Here is a 12,017-nt window from a genome sequence, read left to right as displayed (position 1 = left end):
CAGTTCAATCAATCTAAAATATTTCAGATTTCCAGCATCCGCAGTACTTTGCTTTTAATTTTTTGTTCAATTAATCTGCTATGTTCGGGATAAAAAAAATTGGAATCCCGAATTTTACATTTCATTTGCAGCAAGGATGTGCAGTGGATTTGATTTTCTAAAAAGGCTGTGTAAACAGTGCCCGAGGCTCTCCAGTTAGTTATTTCCCCAGTCGACACATGCCCAGTGAAAAGCCACATCACTCCTCCAGAATAACTCATTGTTTTCATAGAATTTCAAAATGATTTCGCTGCAATGAGGGAATCCGGGAGTTTTGCAGCAGCTGTTGAATCGGTCACTGGAACCAGACCCACTTGTGATGTTATTTCCCCCGAGACAGTGTTTTCTGCACTGAAACTGACAGGATTTGTGAAACTGATCAGTTTCAGCTCAATCATTCAGGGGTGGAGGAGTTGCATTACTAGTCAAAGAGGATATCACAGCTGTGCTGAAGGAGGGCACTATGGAGGACTCGAGCAGTGAGGCAATATGGACAGAACTCAGAAATAGGAAGGGTGCGGTAACAATGTTGGGGCTGTACTACAGGCCTCCCAACAGCGAGCGTGAGATAGAGGTGCAAATATGTAAACAGATTATGGAAAGATGTAGGAGCAACAGGGTGGTGGTGATAGGAGATTTTAATTTTCCCAACATTGACTGGGATTCGCTTAATGTTAGAGGTCCAGATGGAGCAGAATTTGTAAGGAGCATCCAGGAGGGTTTTCTAGAGCAGTATGTAAATTGTCCAACTGGGGAAGGGGCCATACTGGACCTGGTGTTGGGGAATGAGGCCGGCCAGGTTGTTGAAGTTTCAGTAGGGGAGTACTTTGGGAATAGTGATCACAATTCCGTAAGCTTTAAAATACTCATGGACAAAGACGAGAGTGGTCCAAAAGGAAGAGTGCTAAATTGGGGGAAGGCCAACTATACCAAAATTCGGCAGGAGCTGGGAAATGTAGACTGGGAGCAGCTGTCTGAAGGTAAATCCACATGTGATATGTGGGAGGCTTTTAAAGAGAGGTTGATTAGCGTGCAGGAGAGACATGTTCCTGTGAAAATGAGGGATAGAAATGGCAAGATTAGGGAACAATGGATGACAGGTGAAATTGTGAGACTAGCTAAGAGGAAAAAGGAAGCACACATAAGGTCTAGACGGCTGATGAAAGACGAAGCTTTGAAAGAATATCGGGAATGTAGGACCAATCTGAAACGAGGAATTAAGAGGGCTAAAAGGGGTCATGAAATATCTTTAGCAAACAGGGTTAAGGAAAATGCCAAAGCCTTTTATTCATATATAAGGAGAAAGAGGGTATCTAGAGAAAGGATTGGCCCACTAAAGGACAAAGGAGGAATGTTATGCTTGGACTCAGAGAAAATGGGTGAGATTCTCAACGAGTACTTTGCATCGGTATTCACCGAGGAGAGGGACATGACGGATGTTGAGGTTAGTAACAGATGTTTGATTACTCTAGGTCAAGTCGGCATAAGGAAGGAGGAAGTGTTGGGTATTCTAAAGGGCATTAAGGTGGACAAGTCCCCAGGTCCGGATGGGATCTATCCCAGGTTACTGAGGGAAGCGAGAGAGGAAATAGCTGGGGCCTTAACAGATATCTTTGCAGCATCCTTAAACACGGGTGAGGTCCCGGAGGACTGGAGAATTGCTAATGTTGTCCCCTTGTTTAAGAAGGGTAGCAGGGATAATCCAGGTAATTATAGACCGGTGAGCCTGACGTCAGTGGTAGGGAAGCTGCTGGAGAAGATACTGAGGGATAGGATCTATTCCCATTTGGAAGAAAATTGGCTCATCAGTGATAGGCAACATGGTTTTGTGCAGGGAAGGTCATGTCTTACCTACTTAATAGAATTCTTTGAGGAAGTGACAAAGTTGATTGATGAGGGAAGGGCTGTCGATGTCATATACATGGACTTCAGTAAGGCGTTTGATAAGGTTCCCCATGGCAGGCTGATGGAGAAAGTGAAGGCGCTTGGGGTCCAAGGTGTACTAGCTAGATGGATAAAGAACTGGCTGGGCAACAGGAGACAGAGAGTAGCAGTAGAAGGGAGTTTCTCAAAATGGAGACGTGTGACCAGTGGTGTTCCACAGGGATCCGTGCTGGGACCACTGTTGTTTGTGATATACATTAATGATTTGGAGGAAAGTATAGGTGGACTGATTAGCAAGTTTGCAGACGACACTAAGATTGGTGGAGTAGCAGATAGTGAAGGGGACTGTCAGAGAATACAGCAGAATATAGATAGATTGGAGAGTTGGGCAGAGAAATGGCAGATGGAGTTCAATCAGGGCAAATGCGAGGTGATGCATTTTGGAAGATCCAATTCAAGAGTGAACTATACAGTAAATGGAAAAGTCCTGGGGAAAATTGATGTCCAGAGAGATTTGGGTGTTCAGGTCCACTGTTCCCTGAAGGTGGCAACGCAGGTAAATAGAGTGGTCAAGAAGGCATACGGCATGCTTTCCTTCATCGGACGGGGCATTGAGTACACGAGTTGGCAGGTCATGTTACAGTTGTATAGGACTTTGGTTCGGCCACATTTGGAATACTGCGGACAGTTCTGGTCGACACATTATCAAAAGGATGTGGATGCTTTGGAAAGGGTGCAGAGGAGGTTCACCAGGATGTTGCCTGGTATGGAGGGCGCTAGCTATGAAGAGAGGTTGAGTAGATTAGGATTATTTTCATTAGAAAGACGGAGGTTGAGGGGGGACGTGATTGAGGTGTACAAAATCATGAGAGGTATAGACAGGATGGATAGCAAGAAGCTTTTTCCCAGAGTGGGGGTTTCAATTACTAGAGGACACGAGTTCAAAGTGAAAGGGGAAAAGTTTAGGGGGGATATGCGTGGAAAGTTATTTACGCAGAGGGTGGTGGGCACCTGGAACGCATTGCCAGCGGAGGTGGTAGATGCGGGCACGATGGAGTCTTTTAAGATGTATCTAGACAGATACATGAATGGGCAGGAAGAAAAGAGATACAGAAGCTTAGAAAATAGGCGACATGTTTAGAGAGAGGATCTGGATCGGCGCAGGCTTGGAGGGCCGAAGGGCCTGTTCCTGTGCTGTAAGTATCTTTGTTCTTTGTTCTTTGTTCTTTGTTGACCTGGAATTCCCACAGCTTGAGCACGCGCTATCCAGAGCCCATTTCTGATTGGTCACCCACGTCTCATTCACATGTCTTAACCAATCGCAGAGCCTCCAATTAGAAAATACAGCAAATCACGGCTTAAATTGGCACAAAGTTTGAATTCGAAAAATGCGCCAATTTCAGTGTTGGAAAGAAGCGAATTAATGGTAAATCTTGCGTTAGTTTCAAGCTGTTGGTAAAACCGGGCCAGGACTTTGTGCTGATAAAAGCGGAATAAAAAAGGCTTTTGATGGATTATATATATTACGAAGTTTTAATCTGTAATTTTTTTGTCTACTTATCTGTACATGGCGGTCAGACTCTATTCAGCAATCTGTAACGGGACAAATAACTCACTCAGTGTGGAAGTAATAAATTAGACAGCCTTTGGGGTGACAGTGGGAAATCACTGAAACAGATGCTTAAACATTTGAAATAGTTCTCATTCGGTCCTGTTACTGACATTTTGGAATCAGACAGTAAACGGCCCTTTCACAGAGACTGTGGGTGGCTCTGAAAAGAGCCTTTGGTTTATTAGGTGACATTTTGGCCGCTTTACTTTTTCTGGGAGCTCTGAGCGCTGGTTTCCTTAGGCAGCAGCACAGACTGGATATTAGGCAGCACCCCGCCCTGAGCAATGGTCACTCCCCCCAGCAACTTGTAGAGCTCCTCGTCGTTGCGGACGGCCAACTGCAGGTGTCTGGGGATGATGCGGCTCTTCTTGTTGTCCCGGGCCGCATTACCGGCCAGCTCGAGGATTTCAGCGGTCCGATACTCAAGCACAGCAGCCAGATAGACCGGGGCTCCGGCACCCACACGCTCAGCATAGTTACCCTTTCTCAGGAGCCTGTGAACACGGCCCACCGGGAACTGCAGCCCAGCCCGGGAGGAGCGAGACTTGCCCTTGGCCCCAGCTTTCCCGCTGGTCTTTCCTCTTCCAGACATTTCCACAATCTCACAAATAATGGATAATTTCCGCCGCATTTACTTTACTTATAGACTGAAAACTCTCCCCATTGGCCGGTACTTAACTCACCTCATTTGCCTATATTCTTCACCAATCAGGTCACTGACAACAAAAGTGGGCGGGATTTACCCGCCACAACATCAGAAGCAGAAAATTTGTCAATTTCAAAAAGACCGCCAATTTCATTGTCAGAAAGGAGCGGATTAAAATAAATGTCATCCTTAGTCATATATTTAAAATCCCTTGTCCTTATTTTGTTTTATTCAACTTTTTCCGTCACGAATTACAGACGCGGGTTTAAAATGTTATTTAAATTGTGGATCTTTCTCCAATTGCTTTCAAACTGTCCCGGGAGGTACTAAATCCCTGTTCACAGCATTTCCCTGAAGGCAAACATTCAGTTTATCTTCAATCAGAGCCCAGGGTCCTTCTCTGAAAAGAGGGAGCCGGATCGAGTCCTCAAACTGCCCTTAGTCTGCTGTGTAATAATCCCATTCCGCGCTGTTACAGTGCGGAGAGTTGCTGTTAATAAAATGATGAATCAGTTCACATTTCAGGAATAGAGTGAAGGGACTGAGGTCTGACTCTTACCGCTGAAAGCAGCTGTTAATGATGTCATTCAGGGGCTGTTCAAAACCAGAATAACAGCTTTCAGCAAAAAAGGAAAGGCGGATGAGCGGATTATGGGTTCGAGGTCGGTTTATGGGACAGCAGACAAAAACACAGGAGTGGGACATTTATTATGTCACACATTGTCTTAAAATGATTTCATTGAGATGTTCGGATGCAGCTTTTTCAGAGAGATTGTGGGTGGCTCTTAAAAGAGCCGTTGTGTTTGGGATGCTTTTCAGTCCATTGTGCAGTTTTACTTGGAGTTGGTGTACTTGGTCACCGCCTTTGTCTCTTCCGACACGGCGTGCTTGGCCAGTTCCCCGGGCAGCAGCAGGCGCACGGTGGTCTGCATCTCCCGGGAGCTGATGGTGCTGCGCTTGTTGTACTGGGCCAGGCGGGAAGCCTCACGCTCGATGCGCTCGAAAATATCGTTCACAAACGAGTTCATGATGCTCATGGCCTTGGAGGAGATGCCGGTGTCGGGGTGAACCTGCTTCATCACTTTGTAGATGTAGATGGAGTAACTCTCCTTCCTCGACTTTCTCCGCCTCTTGCCGCCCTTTGCTGACGCTTTATTTAAGGTTTTCTTGGCGCCCTTCTCAGGAGCTGCTTTCTTCTTCTCCTCAACCATCTTCAATTTCAATTTCAGACACAGAAATAAACCAAACCCCTTTCCGAGTGCGGATCAAATAGACAATCCCACAGCTCTATGCTAATGAGGGATGGGGGAAAGTAAAGATTGTGATTGGGTGATTTGGAATGATGTCCCAACGATTTAATATTGTAATTCGACATTTGGTCTCTTTCGCCATCCAATCAGACTAAATATTTGCAACCAATCACAAATCCCCTTACTGCAATCAGGAAGTTTATTTCACAAAGACTCTCTCCAGTCCCAGTTTCTGTTGAAAGAGCTGTTCCCTGTGGAGAGCTTCCTGGAAATGTCCTGGCTATTGTTAGGAGGACACTTATTGACTGATTCTGTGTCGTTGTGTCTCTGCTATTGCATGTGAGTGTGCAATTAATTTCCTTTTTAGTCTCGGCTGCTGTGTTTGAGTGTTTTATGTAATTTGGTAACTCAGTCTCTGGTGCTCTATGGATTAATTCTGTCTCTGTCAGGTACTGTGTTTGAGTGTGAGGAGATGAGGTGGAGTGTTGCAGCAAGGAAGATGGAAAAGAGCATTGGTGCGATGACAGCCTTACTTGACCCCAGTTTGCACTCGGATTGGGTCAGTGATAGATCCGTTGGCAAGGATTACAGCTTACATGTCGTAGTGCAGTGTGTTTGAGGAGGACATTCCATAATCCCTCTCGGTTGGTAGAGTCGAGGGCCTTTGTCAGGTCAGAGAAGGCCATGTATAAAGGTTGCTGCTGCTCCCTACATTTTCTTGAAGTTGTCTTGCTGTGAAGATTATGTTCACTGTGCCTGTTGATGGACAAAATCCACATTGTGATTCCAGTAGGAGATCTTCAGCAACGGGGAGGAGGCAATTGAGAAGGACTCTTGTGATGACCTTCCCTGTGGTGGACAGCAGGGATACCCCTCTATCGTTAACACAGTCAGTCTTGTCAACTTTTTGAAAAGATGATGACAATTACCGCATCGCGGAGATCCCCTGTCATGAACTCCTCCTTCCAGATGAGGGAAATGAAACATGTATTTGTGTCAAGAGTGCTTCTCTGCCATATTTTAGAATTTTTATGTGAATTCTATCTATTCTGGCAGTCTTATTGTTTTTTGGCTGTCCATCTCTAACGTCATGTGTGAATGTGGGATTCATTCTGCACCTGTCACTCACTGGTACTTTGTGTAAGTGTGAGATACATTCTGTATCTGTCAGTCTTCGGTATTGTATGTGAGTGTGGAATACATTCTGTCAGTGGCACTGTGTGTGAGTATTTGATTCATTCTGTCAGTCTCTGGAATGTTATGTGATTTGGGACTTAGTCTGAATCTGTCAGTGGTTCTGTATATGTGGAATTCAAGCTATATCTGTCAGTATCTCAGTGTGTGTGTGAGTTCATTCTTTATCTGTCAGTCTCTGGTAATTTATGTGAGTTTGGCAGTCACTGAATCTGCCAGGTACTGTAGGAGTATTTGAGAATGATTCTGTATGTGTCAGTCTTTGCTACTACATAGGAGTGTGGGATTAATTCTGTATCTGTCAGCCTTTGGTAGTGTGTGTGATTGTGGGATGAATTAATTCGCAGTCATTGGTGCCCAGTATGAATGTGGAAATCATTCTGTAAATCAGTCTGATATTGTTATGTGAGGGTAGGAATCACGTGTATCTTTCGATCCCGGGTGCAGACTGTGAGCATGGGATTCATTCTGTACCTGTCGGTGGTACTGTATCTATCTGTGGGATTAATTCTGTACCTTTCAGTCACTGGTATTGTGTATGAAAGTGGGATTAATTCTAGATCCGCCACACATTGGTTGTGTGTGTGTGTGTGTAAGAACATAAGAAGATCCGAAATAGGACAGGAGTAGACCATTTGGCCCATCAAGCCTGCTCTGCCACTCAATAAGATCATGGCTGTTCTGATTGCGGCCTTAACTTCACTTTCCTGCCTGCCCCCATAACCATTGACTCTGTTGTAGATCAAAAATCTGTCTATCGCTGCGTTGAATATATTTAATGACACAGCCTCCACAGTCCTCTGGAGAGCAGATTTCCAAAGATGAACAACCCTCTGAGAGAGGAAATTCCTCCTCATCTCCTTCTTGAAAGAGAGACTGCTTATCTTAAACTCTGGCCCCTAATTCTATAACCCCCACAAGGAGAAACGTCCTCTCAGCATCTACATGTCCAGCCCACTGAGAATTTTAATGGTTTCAATAAGATCACCACTCAATCTTCTAAACTCCAGTGAGTATAGGCACAACCTGCTCAACTTTTTCTGATAAGACAATCAAAAATCCCAGCAATCACCTTCTTTGAACTGATTCCAATGCAGGTATATTCCTCCTTATGTAAGGAGACCAAAACTGTTTTTGAGTTGGGATGTCACTAATGCCCTGTAAAGTTATAGCAAAACTTCCTTACTATTAAACTCCATTCCCCTTGCTAAAAATGCCAACATTCCATTTGCCTTCCTAATTACTTGCTATACCTTCATGCTAACATTTTTGTAATCCATGGACCTGGACACCCAGATTCCTTGGTACAGCAGCATTCTGCAGCCTCTCTCTATGTAAATAATATTCTGTTTTTCTATTCTACCTGCCAAAGTAGACAATCTCACATTTCCCCATATTATACTCCATCTGCCAAAATGTTTTCCCACTGACTTAACCTATCTATATCTCTTCGCAGACACATTGTGTCCTCCTCACAACTTGCTTTCCTACCTATCTTTGTACCATCTACAAATTTGGCAACAATATACTTGGTCCCTTCATGCAAGTTATTAATATAGACCATAAATAGTTGAGGCCTCAGCACTGTCCCTGTGGCACTCCATTAGTTACAGTTTCCCAATCTGAAAATGCTCCATTTATCCCCACTCTCTGTTTTCTGTGAGTTAGCCAATCCTATATCCATGTGCGTGTAGTTTTCAGTTTGTATCTGGCAGTGTCTGGTACTCGATGTGAGTTTTGGACTCTTTCTCAATCTCTTAGTGCTACTATTTGTGTGTTAGGTTGCTTTAGATGACTCAGGCTGAGGTACTGTGAGTGAGTGCAATAATCAACCTATACTTTTCAGCATCTGGCACTGAGCATGTGTATCAGCATCACTTTATCTGTCAGTATCTGGTACTCTGTGTGAGTGGGGGATTCATTATATAAACTTCCGTCCCTGGGACTGTTTGCAAGTCTGGATTCATTCTGCATAAAATGTCAGCACAGCAACAGGCCACCGATGTGGTTGGTTTTAAGCAGACAATATGTTTGAAGTTTTGCCAAGTATTAAATATCTGTCACTGTGAACATAATAGTGGAAGATCATGTATCTTTCAATCTGATACAGGATTGATGTACAAGTGTAACTCAGGCTGTACTAATCAATTTGATCAATGCCATTCAGTCTGACTCTGAGGGAGAATCTTGGACTTGTGTGTAAAATGAGCTCAGTCTGGAATTGTACAGTATCTTCCATCTGACACTATGAGGTTTTAGGACTGGTATGTAATTTATAGCTCAGACTAAACTCATCAAATTGATAATGTATCATTTAGTTTCACAATCCGGATGAGTTTTAAACTGGAATCTGAGTTTGTATCTCAGGTTATACTATATTTCAGAATCTCTCAATCTGATTATGCACTTGAGATTTGGACTTGTATCTAATGTATATGTCTGGACACATTATGGGAATTAATACTGATAATAAACTGATAACATGTGTAAATATTGGGCTGGTATTTAACTTGAATCTCAGATTATATTAGTTTAGTTTAGAGATACAGCACTGAAACAGGCCCTTCAGCCACCGAGTCTGTGCCGACCATCAACCACCCATTTATACAAATCCTGCACTAATTCCATATTCCTACCACATCCCCACCTGTCCCTATATTTCCCTACCACCTACCTATACTAGGGGCAATTTATAATGGCCAATCAACCTGTAAATATTTTGGTCATGTGGGAGGAAACCGGGGCACCCGGAGGAAACCCACGCAGACACAGGGAGAACTTGCAAACTCCAGACAGGCAGTACCCAGAATTGAACCCGGGTCGCTGGAGCTGTGAGGCTGCGGTGCTAACCACTGCACCGCCCTTAATTCGATTACTTTGAAAAGGGAACCATGTGTCAGTTCTATGTGTATTTAATTTGTAGCTGAGGTTGCTCGATTGTGGGATTGACACACTGATAATTTGATAGTGGGTGAGAATTTGGACTGGGATTTATGAATCTACCTGTCAGTGGTATTGAGTTGGGGTGACATGGAAACAACGTCTGTCTCTCCTGTTCTGTTTGATTGATGGATTGAAAATGTGTCTCTGGATCTATTTCTGCTGTCTGAGACTGTGGAACTGATGACCTGTCTGTGTCTCTGCGCTCTGTGAGTGATAATGTACGGACTGTGTGTGAGAAGGAGCTGGTGACACTCTTCCTTGTAACTTGGGTGGAGGAAACATTACATTTATTCTGGTTCATTCAATTATTTGTCTGTTTGAACAAAAGTATGTTTATAACTAAAATACAGGTGAGATAGAAGATACAGGATTTTAATGAATTTAATCTCTCGAATAATAATGAGCCCCCACAAAGGAAGCCCAGTCATACAAATATTATCATTGTTTGACTGCACTGCAGTAATAGGTTCTTCCCATTCTGTCTCCTTTCCCCGTCGACACACAGCCTGAGAATGGTCTCTCCCTTCCCCCACTCACTCCATGTTCCGGGACCAGTTGATTCTCCACTCCGCCTCTTACAAACAGCCCCCGCCTGCCCCTGAACTTGCCCCGGACTCGATGCTGATCTCTGAGTCTATCTGCAGACACGCTCCCAAAGCGATGTGCTGCTGCAAGGAGGCTGCTGCTTGCTCCCTTCCACCGGGACCGGGATCTCTCCATTCGCGACTGTTTTAAACCATCTTCTTCCGCTCACAGGCAGTGCTGGGGGAGGGGAGCGCAGGCGCAGATTCAGGCAACAATTCCGCAAACAGAAACATGGAAAAATTCCGGCACAGAATGAGGCCATTCGGCCCATCATGTCCGTGCCAGCGCAAAGAGAGCGATCCAGCCTCATCCCACATTTTCTTGTTATTGGACAGTGAAGTGTGGAAACAGAAGCGGACAGTCAGAATGTGGGGAGTTACACAAAGAGAATCTACAATAGGCACCAGGTGAGAAGTGTGAAGGACACATTTCAAACAGCGGCTGTTTGGTTTCGCCTGAACGGTTAGACCATGGGAGCGGGAACTGGAAATCTGACCGATGTATTAGTCCCTGTTCCGTCGGTCAGTCCCATTCATGGCCCAGTGGATTGTTTCTGGATGTCATTTAATTGTTGTAAAATGGCCAAAGCCTCTGGTATGCAGTAGCTGGGGGCTGAAGGACTGCAATGGAATCAGACACTGACTCTGTTTGTATTGCTGGCTTTCCTTTGTGATTGTTCATAATGATTATTCATTCAAAGATTGTTTTGGTCTCTCTTGTAACTTCCACCACACCTCTTCCTGAATTATAGTAAATACTTTTTCTTTCTACAGGCAAATACTTGAAGGAAGCTGAATAAATATAATGATGCCTCAGCACAAGGGGAAGTGCAGCCGGCTTCTCACACACAGTCAGTGCAGTATCATTCAGAGAGAAAAGAGACATCAGTTCCACAATCACTGCCAGCAGTACTAGTCAGACTGGCACTGATCCCAAGTTCCAGAGACTAACAGTCAATCCAACAGTCACACAGAGCATGACAGACTGAAGTTGTTTCCATTTCACCCCAACTCTGTCCCACTGACAGGTAGATACATCAATCCCAGTCCAAAATCACACCCACTATCAGATTGCAAGGCACTGTGTCACTCTCACAAGACAGCAGCCTGAACTACAAATTTAATGTCAGATGGAACAGACAAACAGTACCTGATTGTAAAGTACAGAATTAATCTTAATAATGTACCCAGACTGCAGACTGAGCTCCATGTTACACACAACTCCACAAATCTCACAAGTGGTCAGGCTGGAGGATACAGTATTAATTCCATTGCTGCAAACTGAATGCACTGTTATCTACCAGGACATAAAACATATTGTAAAATGAAAGGACACAGACCTGAAATGTTAATTGTGTTTCTCCCTCCACAAATGCTGCCTGAACTGCTGAATATTTCCAGCATTTTTGTTTATTTCATATTTCCAGCATCTGCAGAATTTTGCTTTTATTTTAGAGTTAAAGAAACATTGCATTGTGAGGTGGGAGTGACTGTCCTTGACATCAAGGCAGCCTTTGACGTGTATGGCAACAAGGAGCCCTAGCAAAACCAGTGTAAATAGAAATCGGGGCAAAATGCTCTGCTGTTTGCAGTCATACCTGGCACTAATTCTATAATCCCCCACAAGGAGAAACGTCCTCTCAGCATCTACCTGTCCAGCCCACTGAGAATCTTACAGGTTTCAATAAGATCACCACTCAATCTTCTAAACTCCAGTGAGTATAGGCCCAATCTGCTCAACTTTTTCTCAGAAGACAATCCAACATCCCAGCAATCAGTCGAGTGAACCTTCTTTGAACTGATTCCAATGCAAGTATATTCCTCCTTATGTAAGGAGACCAAAACTGTATGGATGTGGGATGTCA

General features: G+C 44.1%; 1 protein-coding gene across 1 annotated transcript; it reads right to left on the bottom strand.

Moving 5' to 3' along the window:
- Window positions 1-5,014: 5,014 nt before the first annotated feature.
- LOC137359273 (histone H2B 1/2-like) lies at window positions 5,015-5,392 on the bottom strand. Its single transcript, XM_068025321.1, has one exon. It carries the CDS (start codon window positions 5,390-5,392, stop codon window positions 5,015-5,017), a length of 378 nt encoding a protein of 125 aa, XP_067881422.1.
- Window positions 5,393-12,017: the final 6,625 nt, after the last annotated feature.

The sequence above is a fragment of the Heterodontus francisci genome, unplaced genomic scaffold, assembly GCF_036365525.1.
Source record: "Heterodontus francisci isolate sHetFra1 unplaced genomic scaffold, sHetFra1.hap1 HAP1_SCAFFOLD_84, whole genome shotgun sequence".
NCBI lineage: Eukaryota > Metazoa > Chordata > Chondrichthyes > Heterodontiformes > Heterodontidae > Heterodontus > Heterodontus francisci.
This window is presented reverse-complemented; position numbering and strand designations above follow the sequence as displayed.

Coding starts and splice junctions, on each gene's coding strand:
- LOC137359273 (XM_068025321.1), bottom strand. CDS start 5,392: ATGGTTGAGGAGAAGAAGAAAGCAGCTCCTGAGAAGGGCGCCAAGAAA.